General features: G+C 44.9%; 1 protein-coding gene across 1 annotated transcript; it reads right to left on the reverse strand.

The window, feature by feature from the left end:
- CHRNA3 (cholinergic receptor nicotinic alpha 3 subunit) lies at positions 1–27801 on the reverse strand. The gene is made up of 6 exons (XM_039912190.1): positions 27777–27801; positions 13916–14058; positions 13761–13805; positions 6255–6364; positions 2150–3161; positions 1–834 (listed from the first exon to the last, which is right to left on the reverse strand). Exons 1-6 carry the CDS (start codon positions 27799–27801, stop codon positions 706–708), a joined length of 1464 nt encoding a protein of 487 aa, XP_039768124.1. The 3' UTR covers positions 1–705.
- Between the last annotated feature and the right edge of the window lie 132 nt (positions 27802–27933).

Here is a 27933-nt window from a genome sequence, read left to right on the forward strand (position 1 = left end):
AGTAAATGTTCAAATATGATTTTATTATTAAAGATCTGATTGGGGGAAGGGAGAAGAGGACGGTGGCAGCTGCAGTCTTTTCTGGTAAGAGATTTTGAGTTTCAAAATTTAAAATGTCCTAGATTCCCTGAAGAAACCGAAATCAGGGGTTTGTTTTAAAATGTGCAGTTACCAATGAGGAGTTTGTATAAAGAAACCCTCCTGTGGCACTGATGGATGCTTTTTGTCTGCCCCAGCCCAATTTACAATTTTAAAATCTTATTGGTTCCATTTGTGCCTCAAAATTATTATTGTAAAGCCTTCTGTTCATTAATGAACTTGTTCATTCTAGTGCTATTAAAAAAACCCAACAAAAACTGGTTGGTTCCATGAACTTTTTCACTCTACCATCAGGTTTGCTTATGCAGATATGTGCACGGTTTTTCAACCCAGGACCCATATTTTCATATTATTACAAATGCAAACATTACTTACACTGTTGTCTCTCTCTTTTCTTGAAAGATACCTAGGTCCAACTCTGTTACTTCGCGTTAACATTAACGTTTTGGAAAGAGAGGTTATTTACAGTGAAATGAAGAGAAATCTTTGTGCTACTAATGGAATATTGAATGCGGAGAGAAACTTTATGTCATATACCGACCTAGAATGTGAGCTTTTGTCAGTGGGGGTAGCAACAGCCTTTTATAATTCATGTGTTTTAAATATCTACATTTCCTCTCCTGCCATCAGGGGTTGCAAAAATAACCCTGCTGTTCCTAGAATACATACCAGAATAAAAACCCATAAAAAAATGCGATCGATTACCATGGCAACGTATTTCCAATCATCTTGTATCTGAAAAACATAAATATGGAATTTAAGGCCAACGCCAAAATACGTATACTTTCACCGTTTAAACTACAAAATTGGGTAAAGTATGAATAGTTTAAAATCTGATTTTCTATCTATAGAAATATAGGTGCTACATACAGAATGGTATAGGTTTTTTTTTTCAGAAGATTTCTCATTCCAACTCCATGATCTCTGCTGTAGAAATTCCCCACTTTTAAAAGTTCATCTTGGGAAACTTTCATTAGAGAAGCGGAAATGTAAAAAGTATTTGATAGTTCAGAAGTCTTCCTCCACTTTGTAAAAAAGCTTTCATACCTTGGGAAAATTGCTTAGATGATGAGCATAGAACCTACTTTCCTAAATTCAAAGCCAGAATTATAAAAAAGGAAAAAGGAGAGATCTGTTCTTTTTAAACTATTGTGACTTAAATTGTGAGCCCCAGGTGGGACCGGGGACTGTGTCCAATTTAATGATCTTCTGTCTACCCCAGCGCTTAATACAGTGCTTGTCACGTAGTAAGTGCTTAGCAAGCACTCATTATTATTATTACTGGCACTAAGGGCTCAAAATATAGAGTACTTGACTCCTTGAAAGCAGGAATTGTGTCTGCCAACTGCATTATATTCTCCCAAGCACTTAGCACAGTGCTCTGCACAAAGTAAGTGTTCAGTAAATACCACTGATTAATTCTGGAGTAGCTGATGAAGGTAAAGGCTAGAGAAGTGCTTAGAATAGTGCTTGGCATGCGGTAAGCCCTTAAGAAATACTATTATTATTAATAATAACTAGAATTTGGCCATTTTAGAATTAGCATTTGCTTTCCATTGAAATTTTACAGCGTCCCTTTATGGCGTTCACGTTTCCAGCATATAAAATAGGCTTCCATTTGAAGAACATTTTCTTTACTTTAGAGAAGTTTGTGATTAACTTGTCAAAAAAATCCTTTTATACTTTGCCTTCAGATGGGTTTATGGAGGAATAGATTAGGTACAATTAGAGTGATGCTGGATATGAACAGATCAAATGTAGAGAAGCGGAGTGGCCTAGTGGATAGAGCACAGGCTTGGGCATCAGAAGGACCTGGGTTCTAATTCTGACTCTGCCACAAGTCTGCTACGTGACCTTGGGCAAGACACTTCACTTCTCTGGGCCTCAGTTACTTCATCAATAAAATGGAGATTAAGAGTGTGAGCCCCATGTGGGACAGGGACTGTGTCCGACCTGATTAACTTGTATCTACCCCAGCGCCTAGAACAGTACTTGGCCCATAGTAAGTGCTCATCAAGTACCGTAATGATGATTATTATATTAGGCTTACCTCTTTGGCCTCATTTTGCATTTTCATATTTTCCGCAATGTACTTGACACTTTCAATGGCTTCTTTCATTTCCGGTGACAGGACTGAAATGGAAAGCAGAGCATCAACAGATTCAGAGCTTGAGCTTCGTGTGATATTGGCACTATAGTTAGAGATCTTTATCCGCTGTTGATGGCAGTAACTGCATGCCGCATCCTGGCAAATAAAACCTTCCTTGCAGCACTTCGAACCCGAACCGCTGAAGCAGTTTAAATTCGCAAGCTCAGCACTGTAGAGCGGCCTCGACTTCTGTGCGTTCCATTCGTTGCTTCCTGGCCTGGTCATGAACATTATCTTGGGCAGCAGGTTTAAGAATATAGTCTTCACCCACTGGGGCATCGTGTGGGTCTTGGGGGTTCGGTAATGCACGTTCAGAACAAATACAGTGATGACGATGGACAGCGTCACGAAGATCATGGTGAAAAGGAGGTACTCTCCAATCAGGGGAATCACCAGAGACGTGGAGGGGATCGTTTCGGTGATCACCAGCAGAAACACAGTCAAAGACAAAAGGACCGATATGCACAGAGTCACCTTCTCCCCGCAGTCTGAAGGCAGGTAGAACACCAGTACAGTCAGAAAAGAAATCAGCAGGCAGGGAATGATCATGTTGATAGTATAGAACAAAGGCAGGCGTCTGATGTAGAGAGAGTAGGTGATATCTGGGTAAATCTCATCACAGCAGTTGTATTTGATGTCGTGTTTGTATCCGGGAGCTTTGATAATTGCCCATTCTCCACTCTCCCAGTAGTCCTTGAGGTTCATAGAAGAGCCTATTAAAACTAAGTCGATCTTAGCTTTATCGTAGGACCAGGAGCCAAACTTCATGGTGCAGTTTTGGTAGTCAAATGGAAAATACGTCACATCTATCTTACATGAACTTTTAAAAATTGCCGGAGGAATCCAGGTCACTTCTCCGGTGTATTTCAGCAAGGCCTTGGTCTTGTCATCTACCTGGAAATCTCCAACTGCACTGTAAGGGAAGAAAAAAAAAAGATAAGGAATGTGGAGCAATGAATGATCAAATTTCCCTTTACAATCAATAGTTCAAAATCATTATCATTATTGTTTCAGTTGTAAAGATGTTTTGCAAGATTTCCTCTGCTGAAAATATCTGAAAAAATAGTCAATATCTGTGAATGGTGAAGGCACTTGGAACTGCCTTTTTTTTTTTTTTTAAAGAATTATGAAAGCAATGAAATTGCTCAAACCAGCTAGTCCCCAGTTGGGTAACAGGTGCCACATATGGTGGACATTTTGAAAGAAGCTGTCAAAGAAAAGGTGTCTTTTCAATTACTAACAAGTGAAAGTTTTTTTTTTTCTGTGATTGAGGGTGAAATTTCTGTCCTGTGTGTCATAAGTTTCAGCTTTTCAGATTTGTCCCTTGCACTGAATGTGCCATTTGGAATTTTCTTTTCCCTTCCAATTCTTAATTAGGACTTAATTCAGTACAATGTACCTTTAGTCTTAAAAAAGTCCATCAAATGATTTTGAATAGAATGGAATAGTAGCTGCTAGGTTTCCACATTTTTAATTTTTTTCCCTTTATAGCTCATTGTTCTCTTTCTCCCCCCTCTCCTCCCTTCTTCCTCAGTCATCTTTTTGCTCCTTCCTTTCATCCTAAAGGAGTCTTGATGTTGCTCCATATCAAGAAAAGTCTATTATGAACTATCACGATGACTTTTATTTCTGAGGTTGTGATAATGTTGTTAATGCCACCATATGAAAAAAAAATCAGTAGTTCCAAGAACCGTCAAATTATGTCCTGGGTGCGACTAATTCAATCACCCAGTGATATTTATTGAGGGCTTACTATGTGCAGAGCACTGTACAAAATGCTTGGGTGAGTACGGTACAACAATACCAGTTGTTTCCTGCTCATAACAGGCTTACAGGCTAGAAGGGGAGTCAGACATGAATGTATATATTCTTCTGTATGATTTTCAAGCCCTTCATGTTTAATGCAATTCAGGGCATTAATTGGACTGTGTCCAACCCAATTTGCTTGTATCCACCCCAGCGCTTAGTACAGTGCCTGGCACATAGTAAGTGCTTAACAAATACCATAATAATTAATGATATTATTAATGCCTTTGAAAAGAGAGCACCAAAGACCCTTTGAACCTGGTTTAAGAAAGAAATTTCATTCAATTTGATTCCTTGGATGAAGATGCATGAATTTCACTGAAGAGGCAAAATAGAAAGAAAAATGGGTTTAGGGAAAAAGGGAGGGGAAAGAAAGCCCAGCTTTTTTTTTTTTTAAGGAAGATCAAGTAAGAGGGAGCCTAAAAATATTTTTCAGGTTCTGTCGAGCTGTTCTTTGGTTCAAAGACAACACTGCTGACAGTGCGACCCATGAGTGTCGCACAGAGGCTCTGATTACGAGCTCAATCTGACAATATGCTATGAAAATAGAGTAGAGCAATGGTTGAGAGAAAACATATGTCGTCTTCTCAAAGGGCCTGCACTTGAGTTGTTGTCACAGAAGTGGTAATGATTTGCGCTCGGTCACACACACTCTTGCCCGGTCCCTTACAACCACTCATTCCCATTGCAAAATGGCAGGCAGGATGAACAGATGCAAGCTGTGGTCATAGAACACAATAACTCTGAGAACAGAAAAGCGGCCCACACACCCTGGACCCTCACTGACTTCATGAATCATCTTTAGGTCTTACCCTTAAGGGTACCGAGACCAAGGAGAGGAGAGGACAATTGATCAGTGAGTACAGGATTCCCCTAGCACCACCATATGAAAAGAAATGGTGGAATTTTTTATGGTGGCATTAACATATAGAGCTCCCACTCTACTCTTGCTTCAGTCCATCCCAGAAAACCCTTTAAGTCAGGCCTCTCAGATCCCTCTCAGTGCCTTGTTTTGTTTTTGGTTCTCTGGATTTTTTTCTGGGATTTGTTAAGGGCTTACCTTGTACCAGGCACTGTACTAAGCGTAGGGTAGATTCAACCTAATCGGGTTGGACGCAGTCTGTGTTCCACTTGACTCTCACAGTCTTAGTCCCCTCTTTGCATATGAGGTAACCGAGGCACAGAGAAGTTAAGTGATTTGCCCTCGGTCACACAGCGGACAAGTGGCAGAGCCAGGATTAGAACCCAGGCCCTTCTGACTCCCGGGCCCGGGCTGTGTTCACTAGGCCATGCTGCTCCTCCTTTGCTCTCCGCTTTATCCCTGGGCTATTTAGAAGTATGTGGGGGCAGATAATATAGACAATAAGGGGAAATGAGTAAAGGTTAAAGGAATTGGGATTGTTAAACTTGAAGAAAAGGCTACAGGGTGCTATTAATCCTCTCCAGCCATTGAAGAGTGTTTAGAGCAGGATCCTGACCAGTAGTTCCGAATGTCACCAGAGGACCAAACCAATGGAAATGGGTTGAATTTACAACAGAGAACCAGTGTGGCCTAATGGATAGAGCACAGGGCTGGGAGTCTGGAGGATCTGGGTGCTAATCCTGTCTCTGCCACTTGTCTGCTGTGTGACCTTGGGCAAATCACTCCACTTCTCTGTACTTCACTTACCTTATCTGCAAAATGGGGATTAAGACCGTTAGCCCTATGTGGGACAGGGACTGCGTCCAGCCTGATTAATTTATGCCTACCTCAACACTTAGAATGGTGCCTGGTACACTGTAAGTGCTCAACAAATACCATGAAAAACAAAAAGGAATTTCGTTGGAAACATGAAGAACTCCATAATGATTAGGGTAATAAAAGAGTGACACTGGCACAGATGGAAAGGTGAGGTCTCCATCCTTTGGGATCACAAAGAAAAATGGCTATAAAACCAAATGTAATGTAATATCGCTGTATTTGTAATATTCGTACGGGATGATTTAGAAATTTATCACTCTACAGAGGGGACTCCTAGCTCCATTAATAAAAGATGAATTATCTAGCCCTGCTTTTTTAACATCTATATTTCTGCCTCATTGGCTAGGACTGAGAATGTAATGAGGGTACTATTGAAAATTAAATTCCATCTTAAATGTAATTTTGAGATGTGATTGATTTTCAGCAAACTCATATTAAAATAGCCCCAGGCATCCTTACTTGTTGTACAAAACAATATCCGGCTTCCAAATCTTTTTAGAGGGAACACGAATAAACTCCGCCCCGCTGTAATTGGCTGGATTCCACGTCAGCTTGTAATCGTTCCATATCTAGTGAAGGAAAGATTTAAAATGACAGTGATTAAATTATGCAGTAATATTCCTCTCCCCCAGCTTTTCATGCGTTCGCATCTCAGGAACTTTGCTGACTTTGGTCCTGTATTACTCTTCATCAAACAATTGAGATTACAGCTTCTGTCCTGTAGACCCATTGGCCGGATCCTGCCGGGTGAGTAAAATACTCCTTGGAAACAAGGGAGGGATATTGATTTTTAGACCGCTAGGAACATACTTTGTATTTTGCACGTGGGTTTGCACTTTGATTCACCCCATCCTCGGCACTTAGGTGCATATCCGTAATTTATTTATATTATCTGTCTCCCTCTCTAGATTCTAAGTTTCTTGAAGGCAGGGAACGTATCTACCAACTCTATTATTTTGTATTCTCCCAAGCACTTAGTCCAGTGCTTTGCACTGTAAGTGTGCAATGGATGATTGATAGTATTCCTATCCCAAGGAGCCTTCTGCTGTGGGCCTCCCTGTTGTAATTTAATGGTGTAAAATGTAATAATAATAATAATAATAATGTTGGTATTTGTTAAGCGCTTACTATGTGCAGACCACTGTTCTAAGCGCTGGGGGAGATACAGGTTAATCAGGTTCTCCCACGTGAGACTCACAGTTAATCCCCATTTTCTAGATGAGGTAACTGAGGCACAGAGAAGTGAAGTGACTTGCCCACAGTCACACAGCTGACAAGTGGCAGAGTGGGGATTCAAACCCATGACCTCTGACTCCCAAGCCCAGGCTCTTTCCACTGAGCCATGCTGCTTCTCTGTCTTTCCCACCCCGCCTCCTTCATCCCCACAATTGTAAGATCCTGAAGGGTAGGGATCGGGTCTGCCAACCGTTTTGTACTCTCCCGAGCGCTCAGTATAGTTCTCTGCCCACGGTAAGCACTCAATAGATACTTTTGATTGATTGATGGATGCTCCCCTCCCAAGGACACAAGTTCTGTAAAAGATAAAAGCCAACCCATCCAAAGGGAGATCACAAAGATCTTCCGTAACTTCTATTTTTGGACAAGCAAATGATGAAGACTGGTTAATCACGAACACAGTTGCAGGTCTGTAATTGGATACTTTCAAGATGAAGTTGCAGGTCTATAACTGGAGACTTTAAAAGATGTAGGCCCTGCATGAAAATCCAATTAAATCCATCGTATTTAGTGAGCACTTTCTGTGTGCAGAGCGTGGTACTAAGCACTAGGGCAAGTGCAATACAATAGTATTGGTAAATATGATTCTGGTTACAGACTACAGAGGAAGGCAGACGTTAAAATAAATTACAGATAAGGGAAATAATAAAATGTAAGAATATATGCTGTGGTGCTGAAGTACGTGTCAGAGTCCTTGACGGGTACACAGACAAGTGAGTAGGTGAGGCGGAGGCGGGGACAGCACAGAGGGGAAATGAGGTTTTAGTCGGGGAAGGCCTCTTGGAGGAGATACGATTTTAAGCGAGTTTTGAAGGTGGGGAGAGCGGAGGACCGTCAGTTACGAAGGGAGAGGGAGTTGGAGAAGCAGCGTGGCTCAGTGGAAAGAGCGCGGGCTTTGGAGTCAGGGTTCATGAGTTCGAATCCCAGCTCTGCCACTTGTCAGCTGTGTGACTGTGGGCAAGTCACTTAACTTCTCTGTGCCTCAGTTCCCTCATCTGTAAAATGGGGATTAAGACTGTGAGCCCCACGTGGGACAACCTGATTCCCCTATGTCTACCCCAGCGCTTAGAACAGTGCTCGGCACATAGTGAGCGCTTAACAAATACCAACATTAACATTAGTTCCAGGTCTAAGGAAGGATGAGGGCAAGGTGGGGGCAGCGGGATAAAAGAGAGTTAAGTTCAGACTGTGGGTTGGCATTAGAGGAGACCAGAGGGCAGATGGGTTGTAGTAGTTTGTAGCAGGGTAGGCGAGGCCTCATTTTCTCAGGAATCCTAACGAAAAATCGATAGAAAGATATTCCGTGGGATGGTGGAGAGGAGATTTGGTATGCGGCACAAGGGTGTGCTTGTAAGGTGATGGTATGTTCACCGTACTGGAATCTGATTTGAGGAGTCTGTTTCCCTGAGCCGCTCTTCTATTTGACAGGAGTTAATGATCTCCTACTGCTCAGGGATGTTCAACAGCATGACAGTAAAATCACTCCACAACCGTGACTGGCTGCTTACACGATCGCAACCGTTAGAGGGGTCTGATAGGTCTAGGAAAGAGCAGTCGTGCTTTAAAATTTGTTTCTCAAAGTGAACAGAAACAACGGAGCGCTTTTGAAAAGAAGAGCTTGTGGGCAAGTTGTAGAAGATGGTCCGGTAACAAGAGAGGCGTATAAAGCAGACTACCCTTTGTCTCGTGGTCAAAGGCACGGAGCCCAATAGGTCTGCAAGCTAAGAACCCACGAACTCAGCACAGTGCCCCAGCACAGCCTGGGGAAACTGAAATGGTCAGCAAGAAAGACAATGAGCTTTGGTAAAGGGCTTATCAACATTTTGCTTTTACTAGATTATAGGAGAATTTTTAAAACTCTGTTCCATTTCTGTGTGTATTTGGTTAAACTATCAAAACCTAGCCCGCACACTTCACTCTTCCCAAATACCCATCTCACTGTGCCTTGTACTCGACTCTTCCTTCCTCATGCCCCTGCTCATGTTCTTCTTCCTGCTTGAAACTCTTTCCCACTTCAAGTCCACCGGACCACAGCTCTCTCCATCTTCAACGTTCTCCTGAAATCTTTCCTCCTCCAGGAAGCCTTCCCCGATCAAACTCTGCCCCACATTGCCTCCATCCAACTCCTGCCTTATCACTTAAATTTGTTAACCTATGGTCGGCATTTCGGCATATTCTCCTCAAATTAATTTACACTTATTTATCTTTCTGCACGTCTGCTATCAATTGTTATAGTGCTATTTTTTTTCCCTCCAACTTTTTGTGAATGGCTTGGGTCTGTCCATCTCCTTGTGGGCTCCCCGAGAGCGGGGACTATGTTCTTTTACCCGATTGTACTGTCCCAAGGGCTTAGTACAGTATTCTGCACAAAGTCACTGCTCAGTAAGTACTATTGATTTAGCTCTCATCTCACACATATTCTATTGTTTCAAGGAAGGAGGAAGGAAACTTCCATATAGGACTTCCTAGTGACCACCAACACTCAAATTCAGCAGGCAGTGGTTAAAAGGTGAGGTTTAAGTACAGCTAAATTACTATTTGATATGAACTACTTGGGAGAAAGGTAGATAAATGCACATTATTGAAGGAACATGGGACTGGGAATGAGATCTGGGTTCTAATCCCATTCTGTGACTGGTCTAACCTGTGACCTTGGGCAAATTACTTTGCCTTTCTGTGCCTCTGCTTTCCCTTCTGCTAAATGGAGATAAAATGCCTGCTCTTGCCTCCTCTTAAATTGTGTACCTTATATGGGACAGGGGCTATCTGGTCTTTAATAATAATAATAATGATAATGTTGGTATTTGTTTAAGTGCTTACTATGTGCAGAGCACTGTTCTAAGCGCTGAGGAAGATACAGCATAATCGGGTTGTACCACGTGAAGCTCCCAGTCTTAATCCCCATTTTACAGATGAGATAACTGAGGCACAGAGAAGTGAGGTGACTTGCCCACAGTCACACGGCTGACAAGTGGCAGAGCTGGGATTCGAACTCATGACCCTTGACTCCCAAGCCCATGCTGTTTCCCCTGAGCCAGTCTTAAATGTCTACTACGGTGCTTGGCACATTTAAAGCCTTTAATGTTTTACGTATCCACTCTCTTTCCCCTCAACTCTAAGCAAATAATAATAATGATAGTAATGATGGTATTTGTTAAGGGCTTACTAAGTGCCAAGCACTGTTCTCAGCACTGGGGTAGGTACAAGGTAATCAGGTTGTCCCACGTGAGGCTCACAGTCTTATGCCCATTTTGCAGATGAGGTAACTGAGGCACAGAAAAGTTTAGTGACTTGCCCAAAGTTACACCGCTGATGTGACGGAGTCAGGATTAGAACCCAAGACCTCTGACTTCCAAGCCCAGGCTCTTTCTACTAAGCCACATTGCTCCTCTGCTCTCCTTGTTCCTCCCAAGGTAATTTTTAGTTATTCCTCACTCTCAAAGCTCCCACTTCCGTCCTCTCCTACTCTTTGACCCAGCTTGGAACGCCTTCCTCCCTGTAAGCTGACAGACCACAGCCCTCTCTTTCTCCAGTAGCGTGGCTGCTGAGATCCAGCGTGGCCTAGTGGGTAGAGCGCGGGCCTGGGAGTCCCGAGGACCTGGGTCCTAATCCCAGCTGCGCCACTGGGTTCAAATCCTGGCTCTGCCACTTGTCAGCTGTGTGACTTTGGGCAAGTCACTTCACTGGGCCTTAGTTACCTCATCTGTCAAATGGGGATGAAGACTGTGAGCCTCACATGGGACACCCCGATGACCCTGTATCTCCCCCAGCGCTTAGAACAGCGCTCTGCACATAATAAGCGCTTAACAAATACCAACATTATTATTATTATTGTCTGCTGTGTGACGTTCAGCAGGTCATTCCACTTCTCTGTGCCTCAGTTCCCTCACCTGTCAAATAGGGATTAAAACTGTGAGCCCAAGTGGGGCATGGACCTTTCCCAACCTGATCAGCGCGTATCCACAACAGCGCTTAGTACAGTGCCCGGCGCTTAATCGGGGCTGAACAAATAACCATAAAAAGGTAGTGGCAGGACTGACTTTTCTTCATCCCACCCTCTTCTATTCACGCTTTCTGCCAAATCAAAATCTAACAAAAACCACTTGGTTCCGCCAACTAAAATTCTAACCAAGCGGGGCCATTCGGCTCCCATGGACTAGTACGGTCCTTTCGAGAACAAGCGCATTTAGAGGATGCCCGCGAGAGAGTGGGGTTCATCAGGTTTTATCACCCTGCCTCATCACCTCCCACCTAAGAGCCCGGGCTTGGGAGTCAGAGGTCATGGGTTCGAATCCCGGTTCTGCCGCTGGTCAGCTGCGTGACTGTGGGCAAGTCACTTCACTTCTCTGGGCCGCAGTTGCCTCATCTGTAAAATGGGGATGAAGACCGTGAGCCTCATGTGGGACAACCTGATTCCCCTGTATCCACCCCAGCGCTTAGAGCAGTGCTCTGCACATAGCGCTTAGCAAATCCCAACATCATCATTATTATTATTTTGTCTGCCTTTTTCAACAGAAGGAGAGAGGAAGGAAGGAATAGGATCATCCGGGATCCTATTTAGCTACTTGTTGCCAAACCCAGGAAAGTCTCTAGATGTCAGCCTTGCACAAGGAAAGAATCGAGTTCCCAGGCTGGCGGCTCTTGGGCTTCCCAACCTTCCCGTTTTCCTGCCTTTGGAAAATTTCCCTTCCAAAGGACTATTTTAGGAAACCTGTCAGACATTTCACGAGCTAGTTACGGAGCTGCACTTTTATTTGTGATGAAGCTCGGAAATCGAGTCTTTCAGTGAGTGGGCAGCAGTGTTTAATAAAATACTTCGAAATCATTCTCCAATTGTCTGTAATTAGCAGGGTGGCCGGTGAAGGCAGTCAAAAAAAAAAAAAATAAAATAAAGCCAAGACGCCCGTGACACTGGCAAGCAGCTTCAAATGATGGAAGCAGCGTGGTTTAGTGGAAAGAGCCCGGGCTTGGGAGTCAGAGGTCATGGGTTCATATCCCAGCTCTGCCACTTGCCAGCTGTGTGACTGTGGGCAAGTCACTTAACTTCTCTGTGCCTCAGTTACCTCATCTGTAAAATGGGGATTAACTGTGAGCCTCACGTGGGACAACCTGATGACCCCGTCTCTACCTGAGCGCTTAGAACAGTGCCCTGCATGTAGTAAGCGCTTAACAAATACCAACATTATTATTAACCTGTATCTACCCCAGAGCTTGGAACAGTGCTTGGCACATAGTAAATGCTTAACAAGTGCCATTATTATTACTGTTTTTATTACTAGGATGCCATTTTTGCCAAAGTCTCCCTAAATTTGCCTGAACATAGAGCACATTTCTGGTGTACCGTGACCTCCCCCTCCAACACCTTCTCCAGATCCTTTGCATTCCCTTCCTACATCCAAGTGAATTCAGACATTACATTTGAGCCACTTAACTTGGCAGGAGAAGTTGCAGGTGAGCTAGGCTGGTTGCTGACAGTTAAAAAATCACACAAAAGGATGACCAATTCAAAATCTGTCTTGGGCAGGGGATAGATCAGTTGAAAACTGAACTGCCTGGTTTAAAACAGGATGAATGGCCACGCTGATGTCTGGGATCTGACTTAAATTCAAGGGTCCCACAGTTGGCAATAGATAATTTCTGATTTTTCTGGGTCCCATGGGCAGCGTTCAGGAACTAAAGTGAGGTGGTCTAGAACCAGCCACAGAAAGGTTCTTGTGGATCCTGGTATAGCGGCGGTCCAACAGTATTAACAGTAATAATAATTATGTTTGTTTAGCGCTTACTATGTGCCAGACTGTTCTAAGCACTGGGGTGGATAGAAGCAATCCGGGTTGGACACAGTCCCTGTCCCATGTTGAGCTAACAGTCTCATTTTACAGACGAAGTAACTGAGGCACGGAGAAGTGAAGCGACTTGACCACCGTCACAAGGCAGATAAGTGGCGGAGCCGGGATTAGAACTTATGACCTTCTGGCACTTTCGGGTCAAAGTTCACCTTTCATCCCAGAGCAGTTTCTGCAGTGGAGGTAAGAGCAAGGAGGAGATAAGAATGGAGAGGAGGCATAAAAAAGTGGTACTAAGATGGCTGCAGGAGATACGATGGCCATTCATCTGGTTTTATACTGGACAGCCTGGTTTTCATCTGGCTTGTTCCCTCATCCATTATGGATTTGGCAGTGGGCACCCTGTATGTCTAGTATTTTGATTTTCAGGACTCAGCCTTCCCCTGCCTCGACTGTTGTCGCTGGATTGGCCATAGCTCAGAAGAGAACCTTGGTTTGCAGGTACCCGGGAGAGGAAGAAGACAGCTCTAGAGCAACGTGAAGAGGTGGGGGATCCCTATTAACACATTCAACAGCTAAAGACGTTCTAAGAATTTCCCCAAAGAATCTTTTCATGTGTGCCCTTGTGATACCGAATGTTAAACTGCAAGTTACATTACAGGGTCCAGTATTCTTCAGTGCTGCCCGTGACCTCCCTAGCCGGAGGTCTCCTTGAGAACAATCGCTCCGTTTGCCCACGGATTAAAGCGGCCCTGCTGGGCTGGTATGGGGGGAGCAGTGGGGAGTCTGGATGAGCTTTATAAATTAACCCAAATATCCCCGCTCTGGGCAGCGCAGACGTTAAACCATTTTATTCCTCAGCCACGGAAGCTGATCCGACACCCTACGGGAACCCAAAGTTGATGAAAGCCATTTGGGTGGAGTGTGGTCACGCATCTCAACTTACGTGTTTCAACCATAGGTTTGTCTCCATGATCTGGTTCACTTCATCCTGGTTTTAAGGGAAAGAAAGGAAACTATTCAGTTGCATGACTATAAGCTACTCCGGCCTCTCCTGCCTTTTCTTCCCCAGAAGGCAGTAAGAAGTGGTCCGTTACTCACCACCTTCACCAGCTGGGACATGGACACCTCAAACTGAATGATGACTGGATCCGACACGTTGGCTACGGGCCGGATCATGTCGTTGTACCCATTGTTAAAGAGCTTTTCAAACAGGCGGTGCTCAGCTTCAGAGCAACCCCCACCTGGAGAGAAGGCAAGAGGAAAGGTGAAAATATTAATGTGGCTTACAAATAACCATGCCTCAGGACAAAAAACAAAACAAAAACATCACTGGTCCCGTCCCCAGGATAGAGGTGCCCAGAGAGCGGGAATCGGGAGACTGATCCTTCGTGTTTAATAATTGTGGCATATGTTAAGTACTTACTATGTGCCAGGCACTCTACTCAGTGCTGGGGTAGATTCGAGATATTCCTGCCCCACGTAGGGCTCACAGTCTTAAACCCTGCTTTACAGATGAAGGAACTGAGGCACAGAGAGGTTAAGTGACTTGCCCAAGGTCACACAGACAAATGGCAAAACTGGGATTAGAACCCAGCATTTCTGACTCCCAAGCACGTGCTCATTCCACTAGGCCATGCTGCTTTTCTTGTTTGCCAGCCTCAACTGGGTGTGATTGTTGGCAGGGTTACTCCAGGGTGGGAAAGTCAAGATTTACTGTTACCGTCTCTTGTGTGGGACTGGAAACAGAGAAATCAGATGCAGGGGAGAGGAGGGCTGCTTTCAATGCGGGAGGTTTGGGAAACCCACTCCACCCTCTGAGCCTTTCTCTCCAACCCCCTTTCCCTCCTCCTCCTCCCCATCGCCAGTATAGGCTTGAAACACCACGGCCCCTCGTGCCCCACAAATTCCTCTGGGTCTCCCACCCGTCTCTTCAGTTATCATTCCTGCTTCCAAAGTAGCCCAATCTTGGATCCCTCCCCCAGCCCCTGCAAATGAAAACCTACAACCCAATATCATTCACGACCCCACACATTCAAACACCCACCTCATTACATTCACATTCTTATTAGACATGCTTATTCACATCTATACGCATTTGTAAGTGCAAGAAGAAAGGATGAGAAATGAGTAAAAATGAGAAGACAAAGTGTGGGGAATGAACATTATTTGGTAGGTGAAAATATGTAGAGTTGGGGGGAGGTAATGAAATAAGACGATAAAACCCGATGAATCCCACTCTCTGATGGGTATCCTCTAAATGTGGTTGTTCTTGAAATGGCTGTACAAGTCCTCACGTGGTGTCCATGTGAGCTGAATGGACCGGCTGGTTAGAATTTTAGTTGAAGAATCCAAGTGGTTTTTATTAGACTTTGATTTGGAAAAAAGTGTCAGTAGAGGAGGGTGGGATAAGGAATGGGAAGGGGGGTTGGTGGGGGAAAAGGGGAATGGGGGGATAAAGGTTGGTTGGACAGTCAATGAAGTAAACAGTCAGTGCTGGTATTTTATATAAAAGGCAGCTAACATCGATGGGAGAGGGTATCAAAAATGTTGTTAGGGACCACGGGCTGCCCGGGAATACACATTCTCTAGTTTATAGAAATGCCGTGGGATGGAATAGACTATTTGAAACCCTCTCCACCCAAACTCCACGAAGCTGAAGGAGAAAATAAAGATGAAGCTGAGGGCAAAGTTGTTGGAGAAACTGAGGGAAAGGAAAGAATGGCATTGGTAGAGCGCTCCACCCAGTAGCCTGACAGAGAAGCCTCGATGGGCCTGCTCCAAAGAGACAGTCCAGTGTGAAGATCTGATTTTTGAGGGAATGAATGGTCTCAAACCCACTACTGACTGGGACACTTCTCCAGCTTTTGCACAATTTCCACAGAGAGTTCGTTTACCGTCTTCCATTTTGTGAGTCGAGGTCTCTGGGCCTGGCCTCAGATCAACTACTGCTTGATCTGAGGGGGAGACGAGGAGGGAAAGGCAGCGACGGCCAGAAGCCTTTGGCCAGTGTAGACACTGCATAGAACGCGCTTCGAAAGATTTAGTCAAACACCCATTAAAGCGAAGAGGACATTACTGTAACTCTTAATAGAATAAGCAGGAAGTTCAGTGGAATCCCTCCCTTTCCACTCATTGGAAAGTGAGTCTGTGGATCTAAGTTTGTTGAGGGATCCAGAGCTTTCTGCTTAGTTTAAAGAAATGGGAGAGGCAGATCTGCTCAGAGGCCGCATTTAACTGGCACCCGCTGTGTACGGAGCACAGTACAAGGACCGGGCATGACAAAATTATCTTTTACTTGTTCAAACTGGTTTTCAGGAAGACTTCAGCCAAGGTAGGAGCTGATCCTTGTCCCCCTAGGTCCTCTTGCAGGAGTCTTGGCCTCAGACCGATAGGGAGTTTCCGATAAGTAACTACTGTATAAATGAAGAGATTATTCATTCATTCAGTCGAATTTGTTGAGCACTTACTGTGTGCAGAGCACTGTACTAAGCACTTGGGAAGTACAATTCAGCAATTCAGATTAGCTCATTTAAATATCACTGAGGGGTGACGTGAACTCCTTTTTTCTCCCTCCCACAACTATGTGCTCTGCCCAGGGGTCTTTCAGGTAGTACTGTAGTTCAGGTCACAGAGAGAAAGAGAGAAAGAGTGCCATTGACTCCCTCAGTGCTGAGATTCTTATTGCTTCTCAATCCTTTTCTGATCTCTAGTAAGGGTGGGAGGGCATGGTTTACTTCTAAGCAAGACTGTTCCTGAAAAGGCCAAATTCTACCTTGGAATTCAAGGGACATTGACCATCCCAAAGATTATAAGGCCTTATCAAACTCCTCCAATCACTGAGAGTTTTAATCCCAAAATGGCGGTGATGGAGGTGAGGGTATGAGGGAGGTCAAGCAGGGAGGGGAATCAGAACTCTTCCCATTTTCTTCCTTCTCTGTTCTGAGATTCTTCAGGGTCTACATCAGTACCACATATCCAAAGCAAAGTTCCCCATAAAATTTGGAATAGATTATGCAAATGGTGTTGGCTTCTAGTCCTCATCCTACAAACAATTGAAAACTGAGGAATGAAAAAATCTGGGAAAGATAAGATAACTATTTTCTCATTAGCCAAATATCCTACATGGGTCAATTTGTACGATTAGGAAATGTGGTGTTCTTTTCAGATGAACAAGCCTCATGGGTATGCACCTTATTCTTTGGCAAATCATAGCCCTAATGGTAAATTGCCTGAGAAGGATGGGATTTTCATCTTTTGATTCCTTTTCCTAAGCTGCTTCAACTGCATTTCCTAAGTACATTAACCACCTCCTCTCTTTCTTGTACTTCCATCATCTTTCTGGGTATTAGATTACTCTGTACCCCAAGGATGTGTGCATCTTTTAAGTTAAAATACCTTGCCGTTAGTCTTCAAGTTTGAAAGGGACCCAACTAAAGAATAGTATTGCAAGGTTTAAGCGGCTAGAAAAAGGAGCTCCTTTCAGTATTCTAAGCTTCTAGCAACCTCGAATTCCTCCAAGCTTTGGGAGAACAGGACTTCGTTTCTAAATAGTAGGAAATTAGGATGCTATAACAATAAAAACATAGGCGGCAAGAATCCTGCAGGCATCATATAATACCAGCCGTTGCTCATCGAAGTCTCAGTAAACTCTTCCTTCACCACTAAACCCGGGGCAGTATTACAGACAATTCCCACCGACATAGAGTTGCAATTAAAAAAAAGAAAGAATAGCTAAACTCCACCTGGACTCCTTCCCACAGTCGCTTACCTTTCAAGGAGAAGGAGATCAGGGTAAGTAGAAAAAGCCAGTGACTGTTTTCCATGACGGGAGAGATTCCTGCTCGTCAGTACAGACTCCCGGAGTCGTGCTAAGCTGCAGGGCTTCTCTGCCGGCACTGGGAATACAGACAGACCTGCTTTTCTGTGGATCAAATCACAGGGAGGCACACTGCAGGAGTCTGAAGAACATTTTGCCTGATGAAGCTCCTATTAGAATCAGGTCCAGCCCCATTTCCAGCTGCCCACATAGTCATAAAGAGAGGGAGCGACAAACGCAAAATAAATTGCGGAGAGCAGGAGATATAGTTTCCCTAGGGTAGAAGTAAGCATTTGGCAAGAAACACGGGCAAGAGACCATCAGATGATGAGCCTGCTAATCTGATCATCCTCAGCATTTCCTTCTCTCTCTTCCTTCCCGCCCCCTCATCAGGACTCTCCTGCGTGTAGGTAACTTTGGGTCCAAGCCTGGACAGAAGGCCCAGTAAATGAAATCCCCATTATAACTGGATTTTGGGGCGGTGGGTATCGACAAGGTAGTCATTGGGCGATCATTCGGCGCAACTCTCCAGAGGATGCAGGCTGCAGCTTCTCTGAGGGACTCATTCATCATTAATGGTCTTTATTGAGCACTTACTATGTGCAGAGCACTGTACTAAGCTTGTGGGAGGGTTCCTCCTCTCTCGCCCACTCCAGTCTATTCTTCACTCCGCTGCCCGGCTCATCTTCCTGCAGAAACGCTCTGGGCCTGTCACTCCCCTTCTTAAACACCTCCAGTGGTTGCCTATCGACCTCCGCTCCAAACAAAAACTCCTCACTCTAGGCTTCGAGGCTCTCCGTCACCTTGCCCCTTCCTACCTCTCCTCCCTTCTCTCTTTCTACCGCCCACCCCGCACGCTCCGCTCCTCCGCCGCCCACCTCCTCACCGTCCCTCGGTCTCGCCCATCCCGCCGTCGACCCCCGGGCCACGTCCTCCCGCAGTCCCGGAACGCCCTCCCTCCTCACCTCCGCCAAACTGATTCTCTTCCCCTCTTCGAAACCCTACTTAAAACTCACCTCCTCCAAGAGGCCTTCCCAGACTGAGCTCCCCTTCTCCCCCTACTCCCTCTACCGCCCCCCCTTCACCTCTCCGCAGCTTACCCTCTTTTCCCCCCATTTCTCTCTGCTCCTCCCCCCTCCCTTCCCATCCCCTCAGCACTGTACTCATCCGCTCAACTGTATATATTTATATTACCCTATTTATTTTGTTAATGAGATGTACATCGCCTTGATTCTATTTAGTTGCCATTGTTTTTACGAGATGTTCTTCCCCCCGACTCAATTTATTGCCATCTTTCTCGTCTGTCCGTCTCCCCCGATCAGACCGTGAGCCCGTCAAACGGCAGGGACCGTCTCTATCTGTTGCCGACTTGTTCATTCCAAGCGCTTAGTACAGTGCTCTGCACATAGTAAGCGCTCAATAGATACTATTGAATGAATGAATGAATGAATACAATACCACAGAGTTGGTAGACATATTCCCTGCAACTTCGAAATCCGAGGATGTTCTTCCTGGGCACCACCAGGTGCCATGACATTCTTGCATTTTTATTTTTATTTTTAAGGAATTCTCAACTCAGGTTGCCATTTGATCGTGCCCTGAAGTAGCAGAAACTGGTTAGCCTGTGAATGAGTGTGACTAGGGTATCTTGCATCTGCTCCTCCACTTTACACTTCACCCACCCTCTTATGACAAGCTGGTCAGCCAAGACGTAAATTGGAGTCTAATTCCCTAAGCTTCTCTGGGCTAATGCCGTTCCCTGCCATCACTTCTTAGGACAATTAGTGCTATAAAGGAAACAGGCTGGACAGAGTCATGAAAACAATGGAGGCTAAGCAAGTTTTGGATCTCTCCCCTAAAGTCCCGTTAGGTCACAGGGAAGGGATCCCTTGGGGAAGAAAAACAGCTTTCTAAACTCAAGCTCCTTGTTGTGGTCCTTTTTTTTTCTTTTAAATGGTTTTTGTTAAGGACTTAACTACATGCCAGGAACTGTACTAAGCACTGGGGTAGATAGAAGTTAATTGGGTTGGACACAGTCTACATGGGGCTCACAATCTTAATGCCCATCCTACAGATGAGGGAACTGAGGCACAGAAAGGTGAAGTGACCTCCCCAAGATCACACAGCAGACAAGTGGCAGAGCTGGGATTAGAACCCACATCCTTCAGACTCCCAGGCCTGTGCTCTATCCGCTAGACCACAGTGCTTCTTATAAGGCAATCTGCAATATTGAGTCCAGGTTAATCAGTGGTCTTGGAGGAGCTCTTGCTGAGGGCCAGGCACTAAAAACACTTGACAAGATGCATTCCCTCCCCTCAAGGAACTTATAGTGGGGAAAACAGATCAATATTATTTATAGAGAGTGAAAGCCGGAGGAGCAACAAGGGTAAGGCAGGAAGCAGGTCAAATACATCATAAAATGGCAAAGTACTAATAAAATATTTAAAATACTGGATAGGTACATGAGTGCTGGGCATAGGAAAAAAAATCACACATATGGCCAAGCTGACATGCTGGGGATGTTGTGAATTAATTGTTGTAAATTAATTGGGGAAGGCTTTCTGAGGCTCTCAGACTACAGTTCCTCCTCTTTAATTCCCTGCAAATACTTTGGGCTGAGCTCATCATTCCTATCCTAGTCATACCCTACCAGAGAAATCTAATATAGCCTCCACCCCCATTCTACTGCCCATAAAATTGCCCAGAAATGGATTCACACTGAGGACAAGCTGAATAACGTAATCAAGGGGAGTGGATGCCTTCCTGTGCTAAAAATAATTCGATAATAATAATTAGATTATAATAATAATAATTGTGGTATTTGTTAAGCACTTACTGTGTGCCAGGCACCCTTCTAAGCGATGGGGTGAGATAATTGGGTTGGACACAGGCCGTGTCCCTCAGAGGGCTCTCGGTCTTAATCCCCATTTTCCAGAAAATTAAGTGGTTTGCCCAAGGTCACAGCAGACATGTGACAGAGCTGGGATAAGTACCGAGGTCCTTTTGACTCCCGGACCCATGCTCTAATCATAGGTCATGCTGCTGACCTTGATCTTTTACATTTTACAGTTTACTGTCTGTCTTCCCCTCTAGACCGCAAGCTCATTGTGGACAAGGAACACGTCTACCAGCTCTGTTATACCGTACTCTCACAAGCACCTAGTACAGTTCTCTCCACACAGTAAGCCCTCGATTAATATCATTGATTTATTTGATTGTCCTTTCTCCTCTTTCCAGACTCCCCTTACTGTCTAGGAGCTCATTCTAGAAGGGGCTTGGCTTAGTGAGAAGCAGGGTGGCTCAGTGGAAAGAGCACGGGCTTGGGAGTCAGAGGTCATGGGTTTGAATCCCAGCTCTGCCATTTGTCAGCTGTGTGACTGTGGGCAAGTCACTTAACTTCTCTGTGCCTCAGTTACCTCATCTGTAAAATGGGGATTAACTGTGAGCCTCACGTGGGACAACCCGGTTACCCTGTATCTCCCCCAGCGCTTAGAACAGTGCTCGGCACATAGTAAGCGCTTAACAAATACCAACATTATTATTATTATTAGTGGATAGAGCACAGGCCTGAAAGTCAGAAGGACCTGGGTTTTAATCTCGGCTCCGCCGCGTGTCTGCTGTGTGACCTTGGGCGTGTCACTTCACTTTTCTGGGCCTCAGTTCCCTCATCTGTAAAGTGGGGATAAAGATACTTGGATCAATGTGGGACAGGGACTGTGTCCAACCTGATTAACTTGTAGCTACCCCAGCACTTAGAACAGTGCTTAGCTCACAGTAAGCACTTAGCAAGCACCAACACAAATAATAATTATTAGAATATCATTTTGTTTTTCAAAATCACCCCCATACTCTCTTCAGCTGACCCTGTTTCTCACTCTTCCTGTCTCCTCCGACATTAGACCTGACTGTCCTTCCCATCACTGGTGGTGCAGGAATATTCTCAAAGCTTCAAGACATTTTCTTGTAGTAATTGGGAGCAGTGTGATGGATTAAGGGCTTGGGAAAGTTCCTGCACACAAGGATTTTATTCCCTAAAAAGGGAGAATCTTCTTATGAGGTTTTTAGGGAGGAATCAGTGCTAGAATTGGCTAAAACTCAGCTCTGGGAGAAGAAAGATTCTTGTTGAGGCTACCCTGGAGGGGGACCCCCTTGCCTCTCCCCTTTGCCCCCCAGAAAGCTGAGCAGCATTCACTGGGGCAGAGGGTAAAGAGGTGGCCACAACTCCACTGGCATTCTGGTTAGAATTTTTTTTAGCTTTCCATTCTGGAGGTTGGGGGTAGGGAGGCGGGGTGCAGAAGGACAAATTTAAGGCAAATTTCCTTCACATAATTTCCTCTCTTGTATAGGCTAAAAATTATTTTATAAAGATTTTTCAGTAGTTATGAATTTTTATTGTTATGTAAACACTGTCTCTTGCTTTATTGATGCATGTGCTACTTGGAGAAGGGTTTTTTTGGTTGTTGTTTTGCTATAATAGCTCTAAAAGATGGATGGATGGATGTAACACAGACACTACTGGTACAGAAAATGCACATAGCTTATTCAATTTTTGTCATGCTTATTACATTTTTGTCATGCTTACAGCTTAGCTCTGGATGATTTTTATGGAATTTGTTAAGCGCTGGGATAAATACAAGTTAATCAGGTCAGACACAGTCCTTGTCAAATAGGGGGCTCGCGGTCTAAGAAGGAAGCAGAACAGGTATTGAATCCTTATTTTGCCGTTGAGCAAACTGAGGCACAGAGCGGTTAAGTTACTTGTCCAAGGTCATACAGCAGGCAAGTGGCAGAGTCAAGATTAAAGCCCAGATCCTCTAGCTCCAGGCTTGTGCTTTATCTACTAGGCCATGCTGCTTCCCCTATTTTCATATCAGAAAAATATCATTTTCATATCAGAAAAAATCCATTACTTGGCCAGCTCTTCTATTGAAAGGTGCCACCTGCTCTTTAATGTAGATTTCAAGTGCCCGGTTCAATGCTAGGCCACCCAAGAACACTCAATATATCGATTTTGGTGGAGGAAAATTCATTTAAAATTGTGAGTCCCAAATGTATTCCTGCCAGAGACTGTGGTAAGCACCTGGAGGCTTCCTCTTGGAGGCTGATGAGGGAGTGGGAAAAAACCTTTCCCCCAAAGGGGGACGAAAGCTAGCCCCTCGGAAAGACCTTTCCTCTCTTGCCCCAGGGGTGTGAGGCCTGGCTCTGGGGCAGTTAGGACAGTGTAAGGGAGGAGTTGAAGAGCAGCGATGGGTGTCGGCAATTCTAACGTGAGCACTGTCCCCAGAGCCCCATGGTAAAGAACAGCCGATGTTCACTAAAAAGACGCTCTGTATTATCAGATGCTTTGGAGAGATGTATAAGAGAGCCTAAAAAAATGATTAAGAGGACCTGGATGGCTGCTACTGGTGATGTTATGAGGTGCCACTGGGGATTTACTTCATCACATGGAATACAGTACATATGCTCATAATGATGCTCGTGCATCATATTACAGAGCTAATTTGGAACACATAAACCAGATGCCTAGAGGCATCATCAGTCACATGGAAACTGTCCACTTGCCTATTGTCAACCTCCTGTCTGACTCTGTTAGACCGTTTTAGGGCAGACCTGCTTGGGAGCAGTGGGAAAGCACAGTCGCTCAAAATGTGCAGTCCTTTATAATCACAGCCCTTAGTACCCGAATAGACTGGGGAGTCAACCTGTACCCAGTTACAATCACAGTCAGACGATATTTTTCTTTGGCTGTACAGATTGATAGGATCTCCTGTACGAATAGTTGAATCCTTCACTGTCCAGAGCATTTCCTTCAAGAGCCAAGAACAGCTATATGGAATCGCTCAGATCATCGCTCTGCCCCAGCAGATGTGATGTTCAGTGCTCAGTATATTGCTTGGCTCATAGTAAGTGACTGGTACACTATTCTGCACACTGTAGAAGATCAGCAGAGTGCTCTGCACACATTGGGTGCTCAATAAACAGATTTGTGGACTTAGTACAGTGCTCTGTAACAAGAAGTGCTTCGTCAATACCGGTAGAACTGATATTAACAGTCGTAATCCAGGAGGCCTTCCCAGACTAAACCCCTCTTTTCCTTTGCTCCCCCTCCCCTCCCCATCGCCCCAACTCGATCCCTTTGTTCTACCCCCTCCATGCCCCACAGCAATTGTATATATTTGTACATATTTATAATTACAATTCTATGTATTTTTATTAATGATGTGTATATATCTATAATTTTGTTTATTTATAATGATGCTACTGATCCCTATTTACTTGTTCAGTTGTCTGACTCCCCTCTTCTAGACTGTGAGCCCTTTGTGGGCAAGGATTGTCTCTATTTGTTGCTGAACTGTACTTCCTAAACGCTTAGTACAATGCTCTACACAAAGTTAGTGCTCAATAAATATGATTGATTGAATGAATTAATCCTTTACTGAGCGCTTGCTGCGTGCGGAGCATTCTACTAAGTGCTAGGGAGAGTGCAATATAATATAGACAGTAGACATGTGCATCTTATAGTCTAGAAACAAGCTAATACTAGTATTTTACTTTTTCAACAATGAATGGTGTTGAATCAGTACGTCAATCAATAATATTTATTGAGTGCTTACTGTGTGCAGAGCACTGTACTAAGAGTTGGGAGAGTACAGTATAATAATACAACAGAAACATTCCCTGCCCACAACAAGCTTACAGTCTAGAGGGGGAAAGAGACATTATTATGAATAAATAAATTACAGATATGTACATAAATGCTGTGGGGCTGAGAGGGGAGGATAAATAAAGGGAGCAAGTCAGGGTGATGCAGAAGGGTGTGAGAGAAGAGGAAAGGAGGGCTTAGTTAGGAGAAAGGAGGGCTTACTTAGGGAAGGCCTCTTGGAGAAGGTGTGCCTTTTTAACAGGCTCTGAAGGTGGAGAGAGTAATTGTCTGTCAGATATGAGGAGGGAGGACGTTCCAGGTCAGAGGCCAGATTTGGCCGAGAGGTCGGCAGTGAGATAGATGATACTGAGGTACAGTGAAAAAGGTAGCATTAGAGGAGCAAAGTGTGTGGGCCGCGTTGTAGTAGGTGAGTAGCAAGGTGCGATAGGAGCCGGCAAAGTGATTGACTGCTTCAAAGTTAATGGTGAGGAGTTTCTGTTCAAAGTGGAGGTGGGTGGCCAACCACTGGAGGTTCTTGAGAGAGTGGGGAAACATGGACAGTGAGTTTTTGTAGAAAAATGATCTGGGCAGCAGAGTGAAATTTGGGCTGGAGTGGGGAGAGGCAGGAGGCTGATTCAGTAATCAGGGCGGGGTAAAATAAGTGATTAGATTATTGTGGGAGGATGATGCTTGGATGGAGAGGAAAAGACAGATTTTAGTGATGTTGTTCAGTTGGAACCGTCAGGATTTAGTGATGGATTGAATATGTGTGTTGAATGAAAGAGAGGAGTCAAGGATAAAGCCAAGATTATGGGCTTGTGAGACAAGAAGGATGGTGGTGCCGTCTACAGTGATGGGTTACGGAAAGGACAGAGTTTGGGTGGGAAGATAAGTTCTGTTTTAGGCATATTAGGTTTGAGGTGACGGGAGGAGATCCAGATGGAAATATCTTGAAGGCAGGGGGAAAAGTGAGACTGCAGAGCGGGAGAGAGATCAGGGCTGGAGATGTAGATCTGCGTATTGTCTGCAAAGAGGTGGTAGTTGAAGCCATGTGAGCGGTATGAGTTTTCCAAGGGATTGGGTGTAGATGCAGGATATAAGGGGAGCCAGAACTAAACCTTGAGGGACACCCACAGCTAGGGGTTGGGAATCAGAGGGGGAGCCCATGAAAGAGATTGAGAATGAGCAGCCAGAGAGATAGGAGGAGAATCAGGAGAGGATAATGCCAGTGAGGCCAAGTTTGGATGATGTTCCTAGGAGAAGGGAGTGGTTGACAGCATCAGAGGCAACTGAGAGATCAAGGAGGATTAGGATGGGGAGTACAGGCCGTTGGATTTGGCAAGAAGCAGATTATTGTGATCTTTGAGAGGGCAGTTTCTATGGAGCGAAGGGGACAGAAGCCAGTTTGGAGGGGATCAAGGATAGAAATGGAGGAGAAGAACTTGAGACAGCGGCAAACCACTCAAGGAGTTTGGAGAGGAATGGTAAGAGGGAGATGGGGTGATGACCGGAGGGAGCTGTGGGGTCAAAGGAGGGTTTTTTTAGGATAAGGAGACATGGGCATGTTTGAAAACAGTGAGGAAGAAGCCACTGGAAAATGAACAGTCGAAGATGGCAGGGAGGGAGGAAGGGAGGGGGCAAGTGTTCTGACAATGTGCAAAGGAATAGAGTCGGATGCGTAGGTGACGAGGTTGGATTTTGAGAGAAGGTAGGAGAACTCCTCTAGAGATATCTCTGGGAAAGATGGGAGAGTTGAAGAAGGGGTAGGAGGAGGGAGGGATTGGGGAGGGACAGGAGAGATTAGAGGGGGATTATGCCTGATAGTGACAGGGACTGTATCCAACCTAATTCATTCAATCATATTTATTGAGCACTTACTGTGTGCAGATCACTGTACTAAGCGATTGAAAAGTACAGTACAGCAATAGAGACAATCCCTGTCCACAGTGGGCCCACAACTCAACCCTGAGAACGGTGTTTGACACATAGTAAGTGCTAAACAAATACAATAAACGAAAGGTAGCAGAAATCGTCTCTGATACCTGGGATTCTGTAGGCTGCATGGGTGTAGGGTGAGAGGAAGCCATCTGTGGGGGTGATCCAGGGTTGAGGCTCAGGCTCTCCCTCTAGGCTGTAAACTCACTGTCGACAGGGAATGTGTCTACGAACTCCGTTATACTATACTCTCCCAAGTGCTTAGTACAGTATAAATAGGATTGATTGATTGATTGTTTGGGGATTGCAGAAGCAATAGAAGGAGGAGGAGGTCTAGGAAACACAGGAATGGGGAGGAGATGGAGGGAGGGAGTGGAGGGAAAAGGAGGGGTAGGAAAAGGGGAGGCAATGAGGAGTGTGGGTCTAGGGGTGCATGGCTCGGGATCCCAATTTTTGCAGCCCCTCGACAGGCTGAGCAGCATTCGAACCCTCCGCCCTGTGGATTGGCTGTTAGGGGTCTTCAATCAACTGAGGTCCTCGTGACCTGTAACCCCCCCACCCCCACAAAACACTCACATATACACACATTTTGGTGTGTGGGGGGGGTCTGTGGTGAGTCCCTTGGGTGTCAGGCAGATCCTCCCTCTTCACCCACCACTGCTGGGGAGAAGCCCATTCCTCACAATTTGGAAAGGTTGAGGCAATTTGGACCAAGGAGAGTCTCTCCTAAAGTGGTATCTGTTAGTATTATTAATAAGTAATAATAATGGTACTTAATAATGATGGTATTCGTTAAGTGCTTACTATGTGCCAGGCACTCTACTAAGCGCTGGGGTGGCTTCAAACAAATGGAGTTTTTCACAGTCCCTGTCCCTTATAGGGCCCACTGACTTAAACCCCGTTTTACAGATGAAGTAACTGAGGTAGACAGAAGTGAAGTGACTTGCCCAAGGTCACACAGCAGACAGGTGCAGAGCCGGGATTAGAACCCATGATCTTCTGACTCCCAGGCCTTTGCTCCGTCCACTAGGCCATGCTGCTTCTCTTACTTCTCTACTACTTGTTAAGCACCTCCAAGTGTCAAGGAGTGTTCTAAGCACTGAGGTAGATAGAAGATAACCAGGTTGGACGCAATCTCTATCTCCCACGGTCTCATAGTCTAAGAAGAGGCAGTAGGATTTAATCCCTATTTTCCAGATGAGGTAACGGAGGCACAGAGAAGTTGGAGACTTGCCCGATGTTACACTGCAGACACAAGGCGGAACTGAGATTAGAACCCAGGACCTTCCGACTTCCAGGCCCATGTTCTATCTACTGAGCCATGCTGCTTCTCTAAAGCTATGTAGTCGTGCGATCTTTTCTTCAAGGTTTCCAGATATCGAGGCATCAAAATATGTCCTCCTGTCATCCCCTTCCCTTCTTCCCATCTCCTTCCCCAGCATAACCACCAAAGCCTTCCCCACACACCGAAGTCATTTATCTTTGACCTTTCTCTTGAATCTATTTAACCCATTCCTGTCCCCCCCTTGTCCTAGGGCATCATTTCCAGGCTCCAGGCCGGTTACCTTCCAGTAATTCCTCTAATTCCATTACGCTAATGAAAATGGGTTTTACCTTTGCTCTGATCCTATCCTCTGGTGACCAAGGGAGACATTTTTACATCCCTGAATGGTGACGCACAGTTGGAATTATTGGAACTCTTTCCTGGGGGAGATTATCGGC

The sequence above is a fragment of the Ornithorhynchus anatinus genome, chromosome 5, assembly GCF_004115215.2.
Source record: "Ornithorhynchus anatinus isolate Pmale09 chromosome 5, mOrnAna1.pri.v4, whole genome shotgun sequence".
Taxonomy (NCBI): domain Eukaryota; kingdom Metazoa; phylum Chordata; class Mammalia; order Monotremata; family Ornithorhynchidae; genus Ornithorhynchus; species Ornithorhynchus anatinus.

Excerpts from the sequence above, each read along its gene's own strand:
- CHRNA3 (XM_039912190.1), bottom strand. The coding sequence starts at position 27,801 with ATGGAATTAGAGGAATTACTGGAAG. Across the intron at positions 13,806-13,915 it reads TGTCCCAGCTGGTGAAGGTG|GATGAAGTGAACCAGATCAT; the intron begins GTGAGTAACGGA and ends CCTTAAAACCAG. Across the intron at positions 3,162-6,254 it reads GATATTGTTTTGTACAACAA|TGCAGTTGGAGATTTCCAGG; the intron begins GTAAGGATGCCT and ends CTTCCCTTACAG.